At 38.6% G+C, this 25311-nt stretch overlaps 1 protein-coding gene across 2 annotated transcripts in view; it reads right to left on the reverse strand.

The window, feature by feature from the left end:
• Nucleotides 1-24773, reverse strand: part of cnksr1 (connector enhancer of kinase suppressor of Ras 1) — a 49574-nt gene extending 24801 nt beyond the window's left edge. For both annotated transcript variants that reach the window (XM_083544616.1, XM_083544617.1), the window contains exons 1-4: nucleotides 24607-24773; nucleotides 17927-18084; nucleotides 16591-16793; nucleotides 12043-12127 (exon numbers count right to left, since the gene is read on the reverse strand). In XM_083544616.1, the coding sequence (XP_083400742.1) occupies nucleotides 12043-12127; nucleotides 16591-16793; nucleotides 17927-18084; nucleotides 24607-24658 (498 nt within the window). In that variant the 5' untranslated portion in view covers nucleotides 24659-24773. The remainder of the gene's footprint in view (nucleotides 1-12042; nucleotides 12128-16590; nucleotides 16794-17926; nucleotides 18085-24606) is intronic.
• Nucleotides 24774-25311: the final 538 nt, after the last annotated feature.

The following is a 25311-nucleotide window of genomic DNA, read 5'->3' on the forward strand; positions in this document are numbered from 1 at the left end:
AGCCAGTCTCCAGACCTAAACCCAATAGAGAATCTTTGGAGGGAGCTCAAACTCCGTGTTTTTCAGCGACAGGCCAGAAACCTGACTGATCTAGAGAAGATCTGTGTGGAGGAGTGGGCCAAAATCCCTCCTGCAGTGTGTGCAAACCTGGTGAAAAACTACAGGAAACGTTTGACCTCTGTAATTGCAAACAAATGCTACTGTACCAAATATTAACATTGACTTTCTCATGTGTTCAAATACTTATTTGCAGCTGTATCATACAAATAAATAGTTTAAAAATCATACATTGTGATTTCTGGATTATGTCTCTCACAGTGGACATGCACCTACGATGAAAATTTCAGACCCCTCCATGATTTCTAAGTGGGAGAACTTGCAAAATAGCAGGGTGTTTAAATACTTATTTTCCTCACTGTATATATATATATATATAAATAGGTTACAGAATTACTGCTTTAGTTCTAGAAAATATTATGGTCTGACCAAACAAATTCAGGACTTATGGGTAGAAATACTAAGTGCTTTCTTGTTCAGGTCTTCTTAGTGTTTGTTGTCAGAGTCACCAGCGAAGCCCAAACCGCTATAAAAAGCACACAAGAGCTGTGTGTGTATTTGTTTACACCCTGCACATAATTTCAAAACCCCAGCGACCCACACTGCAGCTTCAAACTGAAAGCGAATCAGCATGTGGGCAAAAAAGAAAAAAAATTTTTATATAAATGCATCTGGAAAGAATTCAAAGAGATTCATGGATTCAATTCCTTACAAATGATTCCTCTTAAAATTCTACAAACAAGACTCCATAATGACGACGTGAAAGAAGTGTGTTTGAAATCTTTGCAAATACATGTGCCAAGTTTGTAGCATGAAACTCAAAAAGACTTGAGGTATTGAGCCAAAAGCTGTGAATTCTAATGTACGTGTGATTGATATTTAAAAAATTCCTTCATGTTGTCAGTCTACCACTAGCCCCGCCCAGTTTGCCGCAGCCAGTCGGGGTCTTTTGAAGGCGTCTGCGAGATTATGCACATTGAATTTTGAACCACCTGACCCAAACCAGTTCCAGCATGACGTTGAACCTGTGCACAAAGCCAGCTCCATAAAGATCTGCGTTCCATCGGATGTTTTAGAAGATCCCCTGTTATACAGCTCTAAATTCTATCGAACGTAATGGATTGTGAACGCTGACTGCACCCCAGGAACCTCCTCACCTCCATCAGAACCTGACTTTACTAACAACCTGGTGGCTGAAGGAATCTCCACAAAATCTTCACAAAATCTAGTGGAACATCTTCCCAGAAGAGTGGAGTTTACAGGATGAGAGATGAGATGGGCTTGGAGTTGAACTCACAACCTTCTGATCAACATTTTAACTACTGAGATGACACATCCTATAACCCATTGCATCATAGATCACCAAACTGTTAGCTCATGCATGAGCAACAACACAGAAACCCCCCTCACACACACATACACACACACACACACACACACACACACACACACACGTTTTTAAGCAGTTCTTCTCATGAGGCCCAGGTCAAAAGTCTAAAATATTTCTATCCTTATGAGGATTATTTGGTCCATATAAAGATATAAACACACACACACACACACACACACACACACACACACAGATTTTAGTCATTAGCAAATAGAACACCGTTTCCAGAATTAGACCTACATGTAAACAGACAGATTTTTTTCGACATTTAATCCTCTTTAACAGCACACACACACACGCACACACACACACACACACACAGACACACACACACACACACACACACACACACACACACACACACACACAGCCCAACATATCTAAAGCTTGAAAAGCAGAACAAAACAAAAGTAGAAAAGCAATAAAAAAAATTTGAAATGTTGTAGAAGTGTACCTGCTGTTTCAAGGCAACCTTTCTCTCTCTCTCTGTCTCTCTTCTCTCTCCTTCGCTTTGTCTCTCTCTCTCTGCCACAGACACACAGTCTGCAGAGTCCTTCACCAGTCATACATTCACTCCGCCTGTCTTCACTCTCTCTCTCTTTCTCTCTCTCGCTCTCTCTCTGCTAACTCTCCACAAGTCCCTCCCTCCTCTCTCTTCCCTCTTTCCAAGTCTGTACTTCCTTTTTATCTTAAATTTCCCACATCCATTCCACTTCACCTCCACTTCAATCTTCACATCCCTTTCTTCTTTCAATGTTCTCACTCTCTTTTCTCTCATTTGCTCCTAAATATCTTATTGCTCCTCTCTTTCTCTGTATCTCACTTTCTCTCTTTCCACTTTCTCTGTCTCTTTCAGTCTGTTTTTCTCTATGCGCTCTCCTTTTCTGTTTCTCTGTCTTTATCTATCTCTTTCTTTGTTTTACTCAGTCTCTTGCAATCTCTCTCTTTCTCTCTCTCTCTCTCTCTCTCTCTCTCTCTCTTTTGTTCTGATGATGTAATTATTCATAAAACTAAATTTAGCTCTTTACTCAGAAGAAAATATGTCAAATATTTTGGGTCATTTAAAGTCAGGATTTATATTATATCCTTGTGAGATCCTTGTGGCAAACACACACACACACACACACACACACACACACACACACACACACACACACACACACACTCACACACACACTCACACTCACACACTTTCTTTTATAAATAAACAGTAGGCATTTGTGAGACGTTGGAGAGAATGGTGAGATCAGGGACCTAAACACACGCCCTCATGCCAATACTGTTTTCCCTGGATTGTATAAAGTGTCACCGGGCCGTGATTTCACAGAGAACGAGTGATTATTTCATTTTGTTTTGAACTGGAAGTAAACAGGGAGCTGTAGAAAAGTACATCAAAACAAAAAAAGGAAACGTTTAATACCCTGAATATTCGACACACGACACACCCGTTCGGATCACTATTTTAATATAAACGATGGTATTCTACAGTCAGAGCGACCCGAATCCCGCGTGTGTGGGGGCGATGTGCTCGGGGACATGCTCTGAGCTCACATCAGGAACATCAGCATTCACAAAAAGAGAAAACTGCCATTACTGCTAATATACAGCAAGTACAGAGCACTGAGACATGCTGATATTTACCTTTATATCTGTCTCTTTCTACTCAGAGCTCACTCACCAAGCAGCTGTCTGACTGTCTGTCTACTAAACTGTCTGTCTGTATTTCTGTCTGTCTAGTGTCTGTCTGTCTGTCTGTCTGTCTGTCTGTCTGTCTGTCTGTCTATCTATCTATCTGTCTGTCTGTCTGTCTGTCTGTCTGTCTGTCTGTCTGTCTGTAAACTCATCTGTATTTCTGTCTAGTGTCTGTCTGTCTGTCTGTCTGTCTGTCTGTCTGTCTGTCTGTCTGTCTGTCTGTCTGTCTATCTATCTATCTATCCATCCATCCATCCATCCATCCATCCATCCATCCATCCATCCATCCATCCATCCATCCATCCATCCATCCATCTATCTATCTATCTATCTATCTATCTATCTATCTATCTATCTATCTATCTATCTATCTATCTATCTATCTATCTATCTATCTGTCTGTCTGTCTGTAAACTCATCTGTCTGTCTGTATTTCTGTCTATCTATCTATCTATCTATCTATCTATCTATCTATCTATCTATCTATCTATCTATCTATCTATCTATCTGTCTGTCTGTCTGTCTGTCTGTCTGTCTGTCTGTCTGTCTGTCTGTCTGTCTGTCTGTCTGTATATTCCAATGTATAGTTGTCTCTCTATCTAGCTGTCTGTTCATCTGTCTGTCTATGAATCTCTATCTATCTATCTATCTATCTATCTATCTATCTATCTATCTATCTATCTATCTATCTATCTATCTATCTATCTATCTATCTATCTATCTATCTATCTCTATCTCTCTCTCTGTGTGTGTGTGTGTGTGTGTGTGTGTGTGTGTGTGTGTGTGTGTGTGTGTGTGTGTGTGTGTGTATCTGTCTGTCTACCAATCTGTCTGTCTGTTAATCTGTCTGTCCCCTTCCTACCTGTGTGGCTGGGTGGCTCAGTGTCCTGTACACTTGTGTGTATTGATGATGTAAATGCATATTATTCAGAAGAATAATATGCGGAACACATAACAACTTCATAACTTAAATACACTGAGGTCAATTATCAAGGGCAGCATTTGAATCCCTGAAGACATCACGAGGAATAATGACATCACAGCCCTGACATAACCGAAAGATGAAAAGGTCACAGGGAATGTGTTTGTCATACGAGGTGTAATTTTGCATGACAGGATGTCTTCCCAGCTGGTCTTCATACAGGTGTCTTTCAGACTCCTAACGCTTCTAAAAGACCCGGCATGCTTTCACACAGTGACTCCACAGTGCTCTGATAGAGATATGATCATCTCTGAGAGACGTGACCTTCTCACTACAGCGGCGTATTCATCAGCTGCTAGCGGTGCTTATGATCACGCCTCTCAGCTGAAGAGCTACATTTAGATCGGATTAAAGTTCACCGCAGCTTGGGGGCTCATCATGTTCAGCATTACTTTGGGCAATAAATGTTCTTACATACAAGTTATATAAATCATTACTCGAGAATTTACACTTCATTAACAGAAGTATTGGGACACCTCACTTTTCCGGCTGTAGCTGCTTCCCTCCAAAACTGTTACCATGAATTTAAAAGCATACAACTACATCTGTGGCATTTGACAGAAGCCGCTATACAGAGCAACTTGACCAATCTGAGTCCTAAACTACCACCCCCACATAAACATGACACACCTGCTGGGATTTACATTTACACCCTTATCCAGAGCGTCTTACAATTATCTCATTGTTACAACTGAGCAGTTGAGGGTTAAGGGCCTTGCTCGAGGGCCCAGCAGTGGCAGCTTGGTGGTAGCTTAGTGTTACTTGGATTTAAACTCCCTATCTTCTGACCAGAAGTCCATCATCTTACCCACTGAGCTACTGTACCCCTATATCCCACAAAACTGTATAAAACCCACTAGCATAAGTTCCCTTCACTTAAACTAGAAGACCCAAACCTGTTTCAGCACGACAATGCCCCTGTGCACAAAGCCAGATGAAGCTATAATGAAGATCTGCTTTACATGGGTTGGAGTGGAAGATCCCTGCTATAGAACTCTAAACCCTATCCAGCACCTTTGCAGTAAATTAAAACAAACCCCTGGCTTTCTCACCTCACCAACATCACTACCTGACTTTCCTAACACCCTTGTGGCTGAACTAATCTCCACAAAATCTAGTGAAACATCTTCCCAAAAAAAAAAAGGGGAATGGTATCTAAATGTGGAATGGGAAGTCCAAAAAGCAGCATGGTGTAAGATAGAGGTAGAAGCGAGAGTAGTGGAAGGAAGGTAGTAATGGGGTGGTGATGGAGAATTTTGGAGAGCTGCAGCTTCTTCTCTGTGATAAACTCCTTGATAAACACAACACAACATTCTGCAGATACAAACTTTTATACAAACTGATGCCATTTTCCCCATTATATGATCACAAACACTAATTATTATAAATGTTGCGACAGGGTTTGCTGAATACTCAATTCTAATTGGCCAAAAGGTGTGAATTCCTTTTGTCCAACAGAAACCCTTGTAGTAGTTCTGGTTTATAATAAATAAAGTGCTTATATAAACAAATGCTATAAATTATAGTAATCATTTATACTAATTGTAAGTAATGATCATTGTCAATAGTAAAAGATGACACCTAGGGACCTTCTGTACACAAAAACCATGAAAAACATAAAGAGGTGGGAGAAAGCTTTCTGGATGTTTATTTACAAGCCATAAAAAAACTAGCAGTGTCGGCATTTCGATGGTTTGAGAAAGAGTTTACACTTACTCATTTCTCAGTAACTTGATAAGTCGCATATGATCGCCTGGTGAGGGAATGGACGTTTATAGCTGCTATAGTGTAGGTGAGAGCAGGAATGAAATCAACATTTAACTACTGTCAGGTAAAAAAAAAAAAAAAAGGAATCTGTTGTTCTTCAATTAAAAAGGGAATTGCTGGTGACTTCCTGTCGTGTAAGAGCAACTGCGCCGTCTCGCATTGCACTGGTGGACAGCGTGATCCCAAGTCTGGATAGATGACAATTATTAGTATGTGTATAAAATATACGCTTAACTATGATAACTACTGTAGTACTAGGTTTTTTTATAATATAATATTTTTATATTTTTATATAGTTACACACCGCTCACATTTCAGCAACCATTTCAGTATATCTATATTCGATATTATTCTTATATATTCTATATTACTTTTAATTATATTGATAAAATTGATTGAATTGGCACAAATTAAATTGTTTAAATAAAATGAAATAAATGGGGAAAAAAAGGGAAAAATATATATATTTATTATTATTATTTTATTTATTTTTTTTTTTTTCATTTTATTTAATCAATTTAATTTGTGCCAATGTACACTATATATATATATATATATATGATATTTGATGTTGAAATAAGGTCATTTATTAATTAAAATATACTTCTTAATTATAAATTGAAGTAAAAGTATACCTAAAATAGTGTACAGTGTATCATATATTTAACCGAGAAAAAGAACACATCGTGTTGTTAATAAAAGCGTGGAGAACCAGAGCGGTCAGTTACATCCAAATTGCAAAACCAACGGCGACTGCATGCAACAAGTGTATCGTGAGGCTGAAATCGGCACCGGCCATTTGGATTAATGATTCCAGGAAGAAGAGCATTCCGTTGGACAGCAACATGATCAGGGAGAAGGCCAGGCAACTTTATGAACAATTCGCCTGAGAAGCACGTGGGCAAAGACACGGCGAGGACAACTCCCAACCAGGAACATCGAAGGCACCAGAAGATGCACCAGAAGAGCCTGTTGCGTTTCAAGCAAGCAGGAGCTGGTTTGATAGATTTCCAGCTCAAGAGTGTATTGCTGCAAGGGGAAGCAGCATCAGCGGACGTGGAAGCAGCCAAGAAGTACCCCGAGATGTTCAAGACATTAGTAGAAAACGGGTATCTGCTAGAAGTCGTTAACATGGATGAGACTGGCTTGTTCTGGAAGAAGATGTGTACTGTACATACTATTTTTGCACCTATATTTTGTGTCTTTTACAATGAAAAACAATTATACTGTACATATTGATGTTTGATTTAACCCCAAAAGAAGTATGTAAAAATAAATACAGTAAGAAACAAAACTGATAAGATCGGTAAAAAATTGAAAGAATGCCAACGAAAAAGATTGATGTACAATCCAAACTAAAAGAAACATCGCACTTCCTTATTTTGGGAATGTATGTACCATAAGAAATGAGTAGCGTTATAAAAAACAGTAGGCTTCCGCTTATTTATTGGTTGTCGTTTCCTCTGACGTCCAAAAAAAGGGGCGCAGTTTAGACCAGTTTAGCCAATGAAAAAAAGAACGCTTTCTTCATTGGAAACTTCCACCAATAAACAAGCAGAAAAACTATGTATAGGCTGCACTACAGTACTGTACTGTACCACAGTATTTACTATAAATGTGATATTTCTACGCATTTACAAAAAATTCATCTCGCAATATTCTCGCTAATGTTTTCTGTGTGTGTTTTAAAGAGTGTGGGAGGAGGATTTATGGCTTAAACAATCAAAAAAAGCAGAGAGAGAGACTAAAAATTGTGGACACACCTAGACTTTAATTGTTTTGGAAAAACACTTGCATAAATCAACCCCATTTGTTTATATGCAACAAAGTGGGTAATTTAAATGTATTATTTTTCATCAAAGTGACACCTTAGGCAATAACAGTAGGTTCTGGATAAAAAAAAAAAAGTAGCTATGTCACGCTCTACTTCACATGCTTCTGTTTCTGGAGTACGTGCAACATGCAAACTCGACGTAGTAGAACACAGCGCTGCATCACAGACAGGAATCTGATACAGCGAGAATGCAAGGCATCACTAAAGCAAGAAACTCACTGAACACAATTTAACACGTCTCCTTTCACTGTAGCCACAGCCGCACCGATATTTACCTCAGAAAATGACCCTGGGTTTTCTCTGCATTTTTTCTGAGGGTTTCGGTTTTCCTGGCGATTTGAAATGAAGACAATTTGTGTGGTTTTGTGCAAATTCTACAGGAAAAGCAAGACAAGCAAAAAGTAGCTTAGCAACTGTTTTGAACTGTTGTGGCCGACCTTTCCGATTGAACACAATGCGATTCGATGCAACACGATGCAATGGACAAAAATACGACGCAGTGCAGTTCAACATGGTGCAGAAAGTTCACTTTTATTTCTGTGGTTCACACAGACGGCAAAACGTCAACTTACTGAAGTGTCTTCTGACTTCTAACGTATGACCCCTTTCACAAACACGCCTTTGTGGGGCAAAAAAATTTAAATAAACCCAGACGTTCTTTTCCTGTTGTGTCTGCAGGAAGTCACAGCTCTACCTCTGCCATGTTAATCTGTATTCTATGTGACTCTCAGGACACGCCTCGGCCTTCATTCACGTAGCAGCAACGGTGCCGAGAGAACGCGCTCGAGAAACTGTTTAGTGAGGAGAAATCGATCTACTTATAAAATATTGGTCACAAATTTCAACTTGTATCCAATGTACCATTGTGTATCGGTGAATCTTACCATCTCTAATATATATATATATATATATATATATATATATATATATATATATATATATATATATATATATATATATATATATATATATATATACACAGACCAAAAGTTTGGACACACCTTCTCATTCAAAGAGTTTTCTTTATTTTCATGACTATGAAAATTGTAGAGTCACACTGAAGGCATCAAGGGCTATTTGACCAAGAAGGAGAGTGATGGGGTGCTGCGCCAGATGACCTGGCCTCCACAGTCACCGGACCTGAACCCAATCGAGATGGTTTAGGGGTGAGCTGGACCGCAGAGTGAAGGCAAAAGGGCCAACAAGTGCCAAGCATCTCTTGGGGAACTCCTTCAAGACTGTTGGAAGACCATTTCAGGTGACTACCTCTTGAAGCTCATCAAGAGAATGCCAAGAGTGTGCAAAGCAGTAATCAAAGCAAAAGGTGGCTACTTTGAAGAACCTACAATATGACATTTTTCAGTTGTTTCACACTTTTTTGTTATGTATATAATTCCATATATAATTCCACATGTGTTCATTCATAGTTTTAAAGCCTTCATTGTGAATCTACAATTTTCATAGTCATGAAAATAAAGAAAACTCTTTGAATGAGAAGGTGTGTCCAAACTTTTGGTCTGTACAATATATATATATATATTTTATGGCTATCAATTAAAATATTTAATTGTGATTAATCGCATGATTGTCGTGAGTAAACCCGTGAATAATCGCATTTTTATCTGTTCTAAATGTACCTCACATTAATACTTTTCCACATTTTTAATAACCTAATGAACATGAAAAAAATATGGATGCTTTATGCAAATGTATGTTTATTATTATTAACATATTATAAATGGTAATTATTTATCAACATGGCGCATGAAGAGAAAATATCCTTGTAAATGTTTGAAAGTAATTTTGGTGTTTTAAATTTACGTTAATCATCAGCAGTGTTGGGCAACGTTACTTTTAAAAGTAATGCATTACAATATTGAGTTACTTAGTTACTTTTTATGGAAAGTAACGCGTTATATTACTTTTGCGTTACTTTTGCGTTACTTGTATCTCTTTCAGGCCTTACAGGTGTAACAGGTGTAATATAGATAATTGCCATTAAGAAAGAAGTTATATTAGGGCAAAAGACATTTCTTAAACATTTAAAATGCTTAATAACTTCTTAAAACAATAAGATGATCGACTAAATTTTGACCACAAGGCTGAACACTTTCCAGTCGCACTTCTGTACACTGCTTTTCAATCTGCCTCGCCGTCAGGAATGTAACTGTCGTTCGTGTATATAAGGTTAAGGGTGTGGGCTGCACACCGGTGATGTGGAGGGAGAACATACCTTTCGCTGTCATCACGTAAAACATCGTGCAAATCCGTAAATATGACCTCGTCCTCGTCTACATCATTCTCTGCTTCATCATCAGCTTGAAACATTCGGAACGCTTTTACAAAGTTCGCGCTATTATCAGTGACCGTGGCAGTTTATCTTCCCACAAAGAGCAAATGAGCTGTGAATTTGCTCTCTTTCTCCCACGGAAAATTCTGAGCAGTCCATAGATCTGCAGATGTCGGCAGAAGTTTTCTATATTTTCATCTGCATTTCCAGAAGTGCTGTGCTTTGCATGCAGATGTTTTATTTTTTTGAAGTAGTATTTTTTGCAGTTGACAAGAGCTTTTCACCAACACATAATCTACACTTAACCATTATTCCTTTCTCCTTTTCCTCCACTATTTCAAAATTATAACAAAACTTCCATCACAGTAATGTAATTCTCTGGTTTGCCATCTCCGCTTCTGACCAGCTTCTGTTCCCGTTGCTCGCACGTATGAGTGCGCGATTCTACGTGACTACGTTCATTTTAACTCGGTATTTATTTTTTTATGCAAAATAATTTCACTGAAAAGTAACTCGCATTACTTTTTTAAAAAAGTAACTCAGATATTAATGTGTAAATGTATAAAGTAACGCGCTACTTTACTCGTTACTCCAGAAAAGTAAAATTATTACGTAACGCACGTTACTTGTAACGCGTTACCCCCAACACTGATCATCAGGATACCAAACGGAACTTTTGCTGCAGAATGTTTCCGCCTGGATGGTTTTAATTGCCGGATGTGCGCATCACGGCGGATTTTTTGGTGCTGAGACTTGGCGCATCGGTAAAAACAAATATTTAGCGGATAAAAATAATTTTTCCGGTGGAGTTTCTTTTTTTTTTTGTGTGTGTCTGAGTAAAGGAAGGATGTCGTGAATAAATGTGTGTCGCGTTGAAGGTTTTTATTTCGCCTCTAATATATTTTGACAGCCCTATTTATCATTAAAGGAATAACAGCATGAAAGTACACCACATGCATGCCCACACTTACACACACACACATGCATGTGGAGCAGCAGCCAGGTGTGTGTGTGTGTGTGTGTGTGTGTGTGTGTGTGTGTGTGTGTGTGTGTGTGTGTGTGTGTAATAACTCCTTGACAGCTGTGTTGCTCTCCCTGACTGACTTTAAACTGGAGTTTGAACCCAAGTGTGAGTTCTGTAGAAACAGGAAGTGGACGAAACAATGGGCTGCAATCAGAGTTCAGTCCGTTCGAATAGACACAACACGTTGAGGGCGCAAAAGAGCGCGAGGCATTTACTGACTCACTGATTACCTACACATTTGAACAACACCCTGAAATTGTTCAGTATTTCACACACACATACACAAGCGCACACGCACATGTACACACACTCATTTCCACTCCTTCCTTCCATTATTCCTGCGTAAACTCGACATTGTGTTTGTTTTCAGTGCACGTGCGCAGAAATATTTCGGGAGTCTCGCGGGATTATCGACGGAACGATCTTTCCCATGCACAAGGTTCCCAAAAAAAAAAAAAAAAAAAACCAGCGCTGACGAGAGCAGATCTCGGGGCATGAGCACAACCGTGCGACACGGACCTGCTCTCAGGGCTGAGGCTGATCAGGGAGATAAGCAGAACAGGTTTTAGTGTGTGTGACTGTGGATTTGCATGTGTATAGAGGTTTAGAGCGGTAAGAACGTAATAAGCAGTACGTGTGTGTGCGTGCGCGTGTGTTAAAAAGCAAAAACAGTACAAGCGTGCAAATTGTGTATAAAACCAACTCACACCCTTCCATGTGTTTTACTCCTTTTACAACTCGGTAAGAGTTGCTGCCCTACATATTCGTTTTTTTGTCCCTTGACCCCGTCCACACCCCATTGACCACACCCCCTTTTTCATCTCAACTACCCCTAAGATGATCAATTTTCTTCGTCCTCCTGATCTTCCTCCGTCTCCTTCACACTCTTTCTTTTTTCACTGTGTGTGTGTGTGTGTGTGTGTGTGTGTGTGTGTGTGTGTGTGTGTGTGTGTGTGTGTTTAAGAGAGTGATAACAGAAGGTGACCAGATAACATCCAACACTGACCTTCTGCACGGTGGAGTCCAGATCTTTACACAGGTCAAGGATTTTCATAAAGCCTGAATATCCTGTCAGCTCTGTGTAATGGCACCTGTAAACACACACACACACACACACACACACACACACACACACACGTGGTTACATAATGTTCGATTTACAAAGATTAAAAATGAGACTCAAAAAAGCACAAATAATTGGTATTAACTGCAAAAAAGTATTACACATAAATAATACACTACACAGGCAAAAGTTTGTGGACACCTGACCATAGGATTAATATGTGCTTCTTATGGAACATCCCATTCCACATTTAGTCCCCATATACTCTTATAATAAGCTCCACTCTTCTAGGAAGATGTGCCACTTGATTGTGTGGAGAATTCTATGAGATTTATTCAGCCACAAGTATGTTAGTAAAGTCAGGTACTGCTGTAGGTGAGATGAGGAGTTTCCTGGGGTGCAGTCAATTCATTATATTTATCAGTGTTTAAAGCAGGAGACCGTCCACTCCAACCCATGTATCTTCCTAGAGCTGGATTTGTGCACAGAGACATTGTCATGCTGGAACAGGTTTGAGTCTAGTAGTTCAAGGAAAATTGACATTCTAACGCCTCGAAAAACAATATATTATATATTTTATGTATAATCTTTTTTACATAAAAAAAAAACCTGTGGGTGCTGTTTATACTGTGAAAACATGCGCATAATGAGAATAATAATACTGAATATATACAATTATATGTAAACAGATTTTCTTTTCCTGATCTGACTCTACCTCTACTCTACAGCTCTACCTCTGCCATGTTAATCTGTATTCTATGTTCACCGATATTGGTCAATCTGAAAGATTTCTTTGTACTCCTCCGGCTGGTATGAGCAGTTCAGACACAGAACAAGATTTGAGAGTTTATTGACATACGGATCACCGTACAATGAGAATCTTACTCTGTGAGTTCTCCAAGCAGCCTATGACATGACAGTGTACATAAAATTATAAAGGACATATGGAAAAAGTTTGGAACCACCAGGTCTCAAGGTTTTTGAGAGTTCCTTTTTATTTCTTTGCAATAATCTCTGTAAAAGGTCAAAAGAAGTTTGGAGGTTTGGAGGCTGATTCCGGAAAATGAAAGGAACCAACATGGCAACCATTCCATACTTAAACATTGTAGACGAAGCATACGGAGTGTACGTCCGAGCGTTATTTAGAGAACAAACAGTCTTCTGGAGTGATATCGATCATGGAATGACCTTTCCAGTCACTGCACCTAAATCCTATTGCACTTCTCTGGGATGAACAGGATTGGAAAGAAATAAGTGTGTAAAGGGGGGGATTTTTCAATGAGAAAATGAAGTCTGGAAATTCTATATATTTGTTTGTTCAAAGGAAATCTTCATAACTTTAAATGGGAGAATTTGTTGTATAGAATCTGTTCATGTTGTTATTTACATATTCTCTACACCACAGGTGTCAAACTCAAGGCCCGTCGGCCGAATCCAACCCGCCTCGCCTTTTTATTTGGCCCGCGAGATTTTCAAGTGCGTATGATTTTCTCAAATAAGGTTTATTTAAAGCGCACACTGAGAACTACATATAGACTACATATCTGACGATGCAATTCCATTTTGTGACCTGCGAAGTCACGTCCCGTCCCTAGAGGGCAGTGTTTCTAATTAAAATTTTTACAGCGGAAATTTGAAATATCAACAATCTTCTGAAGGGAGACAATTTAATGAAAGATGGGAAAGCGAATATTCGGTATGTTCGTGTTTTAGGCAGACTAAGCGGTGTGTATTCTGTGTTATGAGGCAGTGTCGGTGGTGAAGGAGTAAGTTTTTCTAGAAAAACATAGAATCATCCGAGAACTAAAATGCACACTGCAGGAAATGTTTACTAAAACTACAGCCAAAAATGTTCAATCTTTAAACTCTTTGGTCCACAACTAAAACTGTAGTGCTTTAGATTTCAGCCCCTTATGTGATTGGTCTACACAGAATGATACAGGAAGCAAAAAGCACATCTAGTGACAGGCAGGTCTGAGGACAGAAACTCCTTGTTGACGAAAAAATGCAAACAAATAGCAGGAACGCTACAGTAGCGCAAAACATCCACTCTTTACATCCGTGGTGAGGAGAAAAGCATCTCAGATCGCACTAGAATTCAAACACTGAGGTGGGCGATTTACATCAGGACACTACATTGGGTTCCAATCGTGTAGGACACAAACAGACTCTGAAGAAGAGCTTTTGACTTGCTACTGACCGTGTTACTGTAACAGTGTGTGCAAACACCAGTTTTCGATTTATTTCACTGATTTCTGAAAAGCTTCATTACATCAACCTGAGCAATTTCCACATGAGGCCATGTAAGCAACAATCTGAAAACAATTAATCATGGTCAGTTTCTCTGAAACACAATAAGCAAAGATGGCGGACGAACACAATTCTACACGCCCATGTCAACTTCCCCTGAAAAAGCATATAACAGACGTCATTCAAGGCTGAATGAAGAGAACGAGTGACAATGACAGTCGCATTTGGAACGAATTAGGAACGAATCTCACGAATGTGGATAAAGTCAACGGGTATTTGGACACGAGTCTGCTGAGGAGGGTACTTTTCACTCTCTATGACTGGTATTTGCTTTCTGCTCAAATTTATACCATGTTACTTCAGAAAGCCGAAGTAAGTCCGATCTGAAGCTTAGAATAAATTATAGAACATCAGAGCAATACAAAGACAATATCGTAGATATCTAATCTAAATTTACATTTATGGCATTCAGGTTAAGAGCCTTGCTCAGGGGCCCAGGAGCCCAGGTTCCTCCACCAGCTTCCTTTAGCTGCATGTACCAGATTTAAAACCTACAAGCCTAAAAATGGCCCAGCACCTTCCTATCTCTGCGACCTCATCACTCCTCGCACTGTATCACGCTGTCTGAGATCCTCTAGCACCACTCGACTGGTACCACCTTCTCTCAGGATGAGAGGCTCTCCTCTCTCTTCTGGCACCGAGGGGGTGGAATAAACTTCCCCTAGAAGTCCCTGGCTATCTTCACGCGACAGGTGAAGACCTTTCTCTTAAATAAAACACTGAAACACTTACACTAACACTTTCCAAGTTTGCTTCGTTTAAAAAAACCTCACAACCGAGTTGTAGTCGGATTTATCTTAAGGTTGAAATCTGGCGTACCAGTATAGATTTATTCACTGATAGATAAATGCCTCAAGTGTAAATGTAGTGCAGGTTCATACTGATCTGGAGCACATTTTACCCGCAGTCAGATCCAGAAATGCTACATTCCTCCTGACTCAAGTCTTTTCCCTTTAAGCGTTAGCTAATGCAGAAAGCGTGCATCTGGGATTTGTCCAGGGAGATATGACGAGGGCTGAAAACAGAACCAGGACAATCTACTCAACTAACTTACAAACTGTAAGACTGTCAGCTAATTTATACACTATATTTCCAAAAGTATTGGGTCACCTGACCTTTCTTGCCATATGTGGTTCTTTTCCAAACTGTTACCACAAAGCTGGAAGCACTCAATTGTACAGGATGTCTTTAAAAGGTGCTATAATAACATTTAGCTTTCACTTGAACTTGGAAACCCAAACCTGTTCCACTATGGTGATGCCCCTGTGCACAACGTGAGCTCCTTGAAAATCTGGTTTACATGCTTTGGAGATGAAGATCTTGATTGGCCTGCTATAGAGCTCTGATCTCATCCCTACCAAATACCTTTGGGATGAATGTGAACGCTGACTGCACCCCAGGTCTCCTCACCTACATCAGTACCTGCCTTTCGTAACATAAAATTTTGTAACATTTTGTACCATCAGGTCAGAGCTCTATAGCAGGAGATCTTCCATGCCAACTCATTGAAATCAGATCTTCATGGAGCTGGCTTTGTAGCATCCAAAGAAATCCAATACAATTGTGTGGCTCCTATTTTGTTTTAACGTTTTAGGGAGGGAGCACATTTAAGTTGGTATAAAAAAGTTTCCAGACTAACTGCTAACTGGTGCTATTCTGACGAGCTCAAGCCCTGAAAATGCCGACACCATTAGGCAACTCGTGCATGATGATCGTCGGAGAACAATCCACATGATCTCACTTCCACACTCACCCTGCTCGCCAGATTTGCCTGTGGAATTTGCGATTTCCAGAATATAAAGATCCGACACGATTTACAGAAGGAGCTCAACGTGCTTCGATATGACGACTTCCAGAACACATTCCAGAAGTAACAGGAATGCTGGGAGAGCTGCATTGCTGTGCAAGAGAACTATTATAATGGTGATGGTGTGTAAACATAGATAAATAAAATACTTTTTTTCTTTTTTTGTAAAGAGAGCAAATCTGGAAACTTTTTGATGCCACCTCGTATGGTGGGAAAAGTCGATACTTTGGTTCATGCGGTGTGGCATAAATTCAGTTTCAGCATGTTGGAAGATATTACACCATAGCGAGGTTATATACTCGAATCTGATTGGTCAGAAAGTGTGCAGTATCACTCTTGATGTCGCTTTTCATGATTGTGTGTGTGTGTGGTACCTGTTGAGCAGAGAATACAGGGCCTTGGCTGCGACGATGAGGTCCAGCACCAGCTGCAGTTCCTGATTGGGCACTTTGGTGGTCCTGTGGCCGTCATACGTGTTGGCTCGCCATCGACCCTGAATACCCATCTGCAGCGAGTGAGCCACAGCATGCAGCTTCTCCGCGACAGTGCATACGCTCTCTCCGCCCAGACCATACGTCTACAGAAAAACACACACTTTTACTTATTAGAATATGCCATTTGCAGAACAATTTGCTATTGTTCTTACTGAGCTGTGCTGTATTGTGTCTGATTATGTTTTAACACTAGGTGTGTAACGGTAAACATATTCGTACCAAAAGGTTTCGGTACGAGACTTCGATCTTCAGTAAACTCAAACTTTCCTGTAACCAAGTTTTTACATGGATTCGCAATATGTTATGGATTCACCTTATGTACAGCTTCAAGAATTTCTCTTAAAAGGAGAACGTCCTGAAAGTTCCACATATCAAGGGAGTTAAATGAATAAACGAAGAATGAAAGGAATAAATTGGTTTATGAATAAATCAAAGAAATGTGTAAATAACTATCTTGCTTGTTTCCGAAATTCAGACATTTGTTAAAGTATGCTGAAAAAAATAAAACAGTTAAATAGAATATAACTTTGGAAAAAATATACATATATATATATATATAGACATCTGTTATTATTTTATTTTATTATTATTATTATTATTATTATTATAATTATTATAATTATTACCCAAATGGGGTCTAACAAATGTAAAAGATTTATTTTATATATATATAATTCATTTTATTTGTATATATTTTGTTGTTTATTTGAACCAAGCAGGCATTTTATTTTAAATTGTAAAAAAAAAATATATAAATAAATAAATAAATAAAGTAAACTTTTTACGTTCAGAATTGTTGATAATAAAAAAACACGTAAAAAAAACCCCCACCAATTTTATACTTTGCATTTCTTGCCCCTAACTGTTCCAAAATTGTACCGACCCGTGACTTAAAAACCGACGTACATATCGAACTGTGTTGTGTGTACCGTGATGTTTAACACACACGGATATTATGTTCAGTTTACACAGTAAATTTCAAAACACAGAAACATTCAGCGTAAAGACCTTCGTCTTTGAGTCAGACTTTGCGCTCACAGACCTCTTAAAATCTTCGGGGCCTTGTCAGGAAAATGACTGTCCATTACTTGCTTTGTCCCCTCAAGATGTTCTCCCTTGTTTGACAGATTAATAATTACCCCCCACCCCACCCCCCCCACCCCCCCCCCCACACACACACACACACACAGGACATGTCAGAAGTAATACGAGGTACCAGAGTGCATAGTTTTTCCACCGCGTCCAGAATGAGTTCCTGGTGTCCGATCTTGTGTACGCCGAGCTTTTCGAGTTGCTGTGAAGATAACTGGAGCAGATCCATCCCACTCAGTTGCCATTGTTCTAATGAGTACTGCTGCAGAGACGCGTTCAGACCTGCACACAGCGCACACAAAAATGATCCGTGACGAAACAATTTCTGAAATGACCAATGAGTCATGATACTCTACATACAGAAGCCCAACAGTGTCCTGGCTAATTAAATAACAGGCTTCCAGAAATAACAGAATTCAGCATCTTCATGGATATTACACTACAGGCAGCCACGTGATGTGAAGGCTAAAATATGATTGGATATAAACTGTATGAAAGAAGAGAATAGACTATTGGTATTAATTTATTACATACAGTGGGGCAAAAAAGTATTTAGTCAGCCAACAATTGTGCAAGTTCTCCCACTTAAAAAGATGAGAGAGGTCTGTAATTTTCATCATAGGTACAATTCAACTATGAGAGACAAAATGAGAAAGGAAAATTCCAGAAAATCACATTGTCTGATTTTTAAAGAATTTATTTGCAAATTAGGGAGGAAAATAAGTATTTGGTCAACTACAAAAAAACAAGATTTCTGTCTCTCACAGACCTGTAAATTCTTCTTTAAGAGACAGCTCTGTCCTCCACTTGTTACCTGTATTAATGGCACCTGTTTGAACTTGTTATCAGTATAAAAGACACCTGTCCACAACATCAAACAGTCGGACTCCAAACTCCACTATGGCTAAGACCAAAGAGCTGTCAAAGGACACCAGAAACAAAATTGTAGACCTGCACCAGGCTGGGAAGACTGAATCTGCAATAGGTAAGCAGCTTGGTGTGAAGAAATAAACTGTGGGAGCAATTATTAGAAAATGGAAATCATACAAGACCACTGATAATCTCCCTCGATCTGGGGCTCCACGCAAGATCTCACCCCGTGGGGTCAAAATGATCACAAGAACGGTTAGCAAAAATCCCAGAACCACACGGGGGACCGAGTGAATGACCTGCAGAGAGCTGGGACCAAAGTACCAAATGCTACCATCAGTGACACACTACGCCACTAGGGACTCAAAACCAGCAGTGCCCGACGTGTACCCATGCTTACGGCAGTACATGTCCGGGCCTGTCTGAAGTTTGCTAGAGAGCATTTGGATGATCCAGAAGAGGATTGGGAGAAGTTTATATGGTCAGATGAAACCAAAATAGAACTTCTTGGTAAAAACTCAACTTGTCGTGTTTGGAGGAGAAAGAATGCTGAGTTGCATCCAAAGAACACCATACATACTGTGAAGCATGGGGGTGGAAACATCATGCTTTAGGGATGTTTTTCTGCAAAGAGACCAGGACGACTGATCCGTGTAAAGGAAAGAATGAATGGGGCCATGTATCGTGAGATTTTGAGTGAAAACCTCCTTCCATCAGCAAGGGCATTAAAGATGAAACGTGGCTGGGTCTTTCAGCATGACAATGATCCCAAACACACCGCCCAAGCAACGAAGGAGTGGCTTCGTAAGAAGCATTTCAAGGTTCTGGAGTGGCCTAGCCAGTCTCCAGATCTCAACCCCATAAAAAAATCTTTGGAGTGAGTTGAAAATCCGTGTTGCCCAGCGACAGCCCCAAAACATCACTGCTCTAGAGGAGATCTGCATGGAGGAATGGGCCAAACTACCAGCAACAGTGTGTAAAAACCTTGTGGAGACTTACAGAAAACTTTTGATCTCTGTCATTGCCAACAAAGGGTATATAACAAAGTATTGAGATGAACTTTTCTTATTGACCAAATACTTATTTTTCATTTTCCAAATCGAACAATGTGATTTCCTGGATTTCTTTTTCTCATTTTGTCTCTTATAGTTGAAGTGTACCTATGATGAAAATTACAGGCCTCTCACATCTTTTTAAGTGGGAGAACTTGCACAATTGGTTGCTGACTAAATACTTTTTTGCCCCACTGTATTCATGGTAAAAAAATATATGAAAATGCAAGTCAGTGATTGTAACAGTGTTTAGGCCAGCAAAAAAAAGCCTTGCTGACCCTGATGGCCTGCCACAGTATGCAGAAAGCTGATATCCATTCCAGTAGAGGAAATGAACACCAGTGCACTGCTAGAAGAAGTTAAAAAATCTGAACACGCTGATTTGACTCAACCACTACGTGCTGTTATAGTAAAATTATCGCCAGACCTCACTCCGCACATGCCAGTACCGTAATTTCCGGACTTTAAAGCACACCCATATATAAGCCGCACCCACTGAATTTGAAAAAGATTTTTATTTTAAACATAAATAAGTGTCTACACTGAAACTAATGAACTTTACACAGGCTTTAATGAAAGATAATGTCTGTTACAGGGTGTAACGTATGAAATATGTTGTGGCTCCTTTAAGAGCAGAGCGTTATTTTAAAAATAGGTATTACTGCATGTGTGCAAGACCGAGGATTATGTCCTTATTATTTTCTGATGCTCATTTCTAAGTTTCTTTGACTAACCCGTAACGCTGTTGCCAAGAAAAATAAAAAAGCACGAATTTTGGAAACCTGTCTGTGCTTATATGATTTCTTTTGCAACTGGAATTAGCGAGCTCTCCCTTCACCCAGACTCAACGCGTTACAACGGCTTGTATCTAAACAGTAGCCTACCAAGAAAGTAATTGTTCACTGTCTTCCTCCTTCCTTTTACAACTATTTCTCTCGGGAGTTTTTCTTTTGGCATTGTCGTGCGTTTAAAAAGCTTTTCTCCCGATGCCGTGCAGCTCAGAACACAGGTGAGGTGCGTTTTTTCGTTTCCGTACGGAAATTTAATTGGTCTAATGTTATGTCGCTCATTTTTTTGGCTCGAAGTTTGTGAAACCGGGAAAAACCCAGGAAAAATCCATAAATTAGCCGCTTCGTTGTTTAAGCCACGGGGTTCAAATCGTGGAAAAAAGTAGCGGCTTATAGTCCGGTAAGTTTTTTTGGATTGCTATCGAGTGTTCCATGAAGCTCCATAAAAATATACTTTACATTGGTTGAAGTGTAAAATCTCCTGCTATAGATCTCTGAACTCAACCCTATTGAACACTAATGAATGTTAACACTGGCTGCACCCCAGGTCTCCTCACCTCACCTACATCACTACATGACTGGTGGACCTGAGTGGAGGTTACTATTAGGGCAAAAGTGGAATAAGGTGTTTAAAAAGCGTTATGTCCACAAACTTTTGTCTACTGATTTACACCTTAATATATGATAAATCGGGTACTCTCACTATAAAGTATTACCATTTTTATTATTACGATTTTACAATATGTTTCTATTTTTACTTTTTTTTTTCATTCACTTAAACTAGGAGAGCCAAACTTGTTCCTCTAGGATTAAATGAATTAAAACTGATCCTTGGGATTATTTTACTATAACATCTCTCCCTGAAAGCTTTCTCTTTCTCACCTACATTAATATATACATATATTAGAGCTGTCATTCTCTTGCCTTCTTCTGGAGTAGTAGTTGCTGTTGTTGTTGTTGTTGTTGTTGTTGTAGTAAAACCAGTATAGTTGTTGTAACAGTAATAGTATTTGTAGTTATAGTAGTTGTACTGGTATTCATAGTAGTACTTGTAGTTGTAATACTCGTAGTAGTATAAATAGTTATAGTAATAATATTTGTAGTAGTTTTTCTGATAGTAGAAGTTGATGTAGTACTAGTAGTTGTTTGGAGAAGGAGAAGTAGAAGACTTTGTTGTAGTAATTGAAATAGTAGTTTAAGTAGTAAATGTAGTAGTAGTAGTAAAAGTTGTATTCGTAGCAATAGTAACAACAATAATAATAATAGTCATTGTTGCAATAGTAGTATCTATAATAGCAGTAATACTAGTATTAGTAGTTGTTATAATAGTAGTAGTACTAGTAGTAGTTAATGTAGTAATAGTTGTAGTAGTTGTTGGAGGAAGAAGGAGAAGTAGTAGTACTAGTCTTTGTTGTTGTTGTTGTTGTAATAGTAGTTCTTCTAATAGTAGTAGTTGTAGTTGTAATACTCGTAGTATTAAAAGTAGTTATAGTAATTATATCTGTAGTAGTGTTTCTGATAGTAGTAGTTGAAGTAGTACTAGTAGAAGTTGTTGTTGTAATAGTAGTTGTTCTGATAGTAGTAGTAGTAGTTGTTGTAATTGAAATAGTAGTTTAAGTAGTAATTGTAGTACATGTTTTAGTAGTAACAGTAGCTATAATACTAGTAGTAGCTGTATTTGTAGTAATAGTAATAATAAAAGTAGTAGTTGTAATAGTATTAGCAGTAGCTATAATAGTAATACTAATATTAGTAGTTGTTGTAATAGAAGTAGTAATAGTACTAGTTGTTTGGAGAAGGAGGCGTAGAAATCTTTGTTGTTGTAATTGAAATAGTAGGTTAAGTAGTAATTGTAGTAGTAGTAGTTGTATTCATAGTAATAGTAGCAATAATAGTATAAGTTGTAATACTAGTATCAGTTGTTGGAGAAGGAGAAGTAGAAGTCTTTGTTGTTGTTGTAATAGTAGTTGTTCTGATAGTAGTAGTAGTTGTAGTAATTGAAATAGTAGTTTAAGTAGTAATTGTAGTAGTAGTAGTCATAGTAGTACAAGTTTTAAAAGTAACAGTAGCTATAATACTAGTAGTAATAGTAGCAGTAGTTGTATTTGTAGTAAAAGTAAGAATAATACCATTAGTTTTAATAGTAGTAGTAATACTAGTATTAGTAATTATTGCAATAGTAGTAGTACTAGTAATAGTTCATGTAGTAATAGTTGTAGTTGTTGGAAAAGGAGAAGTAGAAGTCTGTGTTGTTGTTGTTGTTGTTGTTGTTGTTGTTGTTGTTGTTGTTGTTGTTGTAATAGTAGTTGTTGTAATAGTAGTTGTTCTGATAGTAGTAGTTGTATTCGTAGTAATAGTAGCAATAATAATAGTAGTAGTTGTAATAGTAAGAGCAGTAGCTATAATAGTAATACTAGTATTAGTAGTTGTTGTAATAGTAGTAGTTAATGTAGAAGTACTAGTAGTAGTTGTAATAAAAGTAGTAATATTAGTACTAGTATTAGTAGTAGATTGTGAGGTGTAGTTGTGTTAGTAATAGTATTTTAAGCAGTAATTGTAGTAGTAGTTAGTATTCATAGTAATAGTAACAATAATAATAGTACTAGTTGTAATAGTAAGAGCAGTAGCTATAATAGTAAAACTAGTATTAGTAATTGTTGTAATAGTACTAGTACTAGTAGTAGTTAATGTAGAAGTACTAGTAGTAGTTGTAATAAAAGTAGTAATATTAGTACTAGTATTAGTGGTATATTGTGAGGTGTAGTTGTGGTAGTAATAGTAGTTTAAGCAGTAATTGTAGTAGTAGTTAGTATTTGTATTAATAGTAACAATAATAATAGTAATAGTTGTAGTAGTAGTAGCAGTAGCTAAAATAGTAGTAATACTAATATTAGTAGTTGTAATAGCAGTGGTTCTAGTTATAATAATAATAACAGTATTAGTTATAGCAATAGTAGTAATTGCAATAATAGCAGTAGTAGTATTAATAGTAGTAATAGGGCTTGTTGTTTTAATAGTAAAAGCAGTAGTTGTAGTAGTAAAACTGTGCTTTTTCTTGTAAATAAGGAGGTAAAAGATGACCGTTTTGGGTCACCATACACATTAGTGAGGCCCATTTAAATAAATGAAGTAGAGCGTGTGAACAGGGATGTAAAGCTTCGAGCTTCCTACGAAACATAACTACTGATGTACACTCAGCTACATTTCAATACATAAACATAACCATAAACATAAACAGATTTCTCTTTTATAGTATAAAATCTCTTAATCTTAATAATATCTCTTTCCCACAGAGAAGGTAAAGAGGCTGTAAAGGTTTTTGCACTTCAATTTGCACAGCAAAGAAACGTTGCAACAAAACAAAACAGTGATTGAAATGATAGTAATAATGTATATTTGTGAATATTAGTGTATATTGTAGCAGTAAACATGTGACTGTAGATGTCTGGTCACATTCTTGTCAGTGAAATGCATTGAAAGCTGTTTGGGCCAGTTGATACTCGCAGTGAGTGTAGAGCCAACTCCCAACACTGTGTGTGTGTGTGTGTGTGTGTGTGTGTGTGTGTGTGTGTGTGTGTGTGTGTGTGTGTGTGTGTGTTTCATAAACAGAGACCGGAAACAAGGTATACTAGGTATGTTCTGACTAGTATTTGGACTTTGCATATGTGTGTGTGTGTGTGTGCGCGCGTGTGTGTGTGTGTGTGTGTGTGTGTGTGTGTGTGTGTGTGTGTGTGTGTGTTTTATAAACAGAATGGAAATAAGATACTAGGTATTTTTTGACAAGCATTTACACTTTGGTTGTGTGTTCCATAATCAGAAAAAGCAATGCTATAAGACACTAGGTCAGTTCTGTGTGTGTGTGTGTGTGTGTGTGTGTGTGTGTGTGTGTGTTGTTTACACCGAGTTATATAAAACACGATCACACACTCGTTCACTTCCTCATTCCTGCTCTCCGCCATCCCTGGGGATTGAACTCGGTTTCTATTTGATCTTTTCTCCGCCTGCCGTCACCTCTCTCTCTCTCTCTCTCTCTCTCTCTATCCCTCTCTCTCTCTCCGCCTGCAGTCCCCTGTGTGTAGGGAAGAAAGTTGTACCTCGGAGCCAGGCGCTGACTCTCTCAGAGCTCCAGGTCGTCGGAGGCTCCATGAGCGTGTGTGAGGAGCGTGTGATCCCGTCCCAAAGCCGGAGCGCTGAGCCGGACTTCTCCCGATCACCAGCTCCTGCTGCCGCCAGCACAAAAGGTGGTTTCTACTGAAACCACACCCACATCCAGGTAGACCACGCCCACTTACAGGTACCGCGCCTCCGAAAAACCAATAGCGTGTCGGGTATGCAAATTATGATAATAATAACAATAAGCAGAAGAAGAAAAAGAAGAAGAAAAAGAAGGAGAAAAAGAAGAAAAAGAAGGAGAAAAAGAAGAAGAAAAAAAAGAAGAAAAAGAAGAGAGGAAAAAGAAGAAGCAGAAGAAGAAGCAAAAGTAGAAGAAGAAGAAGAAGAAGAAGAAGAAGAAGAAGAAGAAAAAGAAGAAGAAGAGGCAAGAGAAGAATAAGAGAAGAAGAAAAAGAAGTAGAAGAAGAAGAAGAAGAAGAAGAAGAAGAAGAAGAAGAAGAAGAAGAAGAAGAGAAGAATTAGTGGTGGACGACGTACAAAAAACATGTTTTCTTCAGGTGTTGCAACAGCAGATCATCAGTCTCCATACTCGCCTGTCCTCTTCACCTGCATCTTTCAAACCAACTACCTGCATGTCTTCTCTCAACACATCTATAAACCTCCCTTTTGGTCTTCAAGTCAAGTCA

This window comes from Silurus aristotelis (genome assembly GCF_946808225.1).
Source record: "Silurus aristotelis genome assembly, chromosome: 6".
Taxonomy (NCBI): domain Eukaryota; kingdom Metazoa; phylum Chordata; class Actinopteri; order Siluriformes; family Siluridae; genus Silurus; species Silurus aristotelis.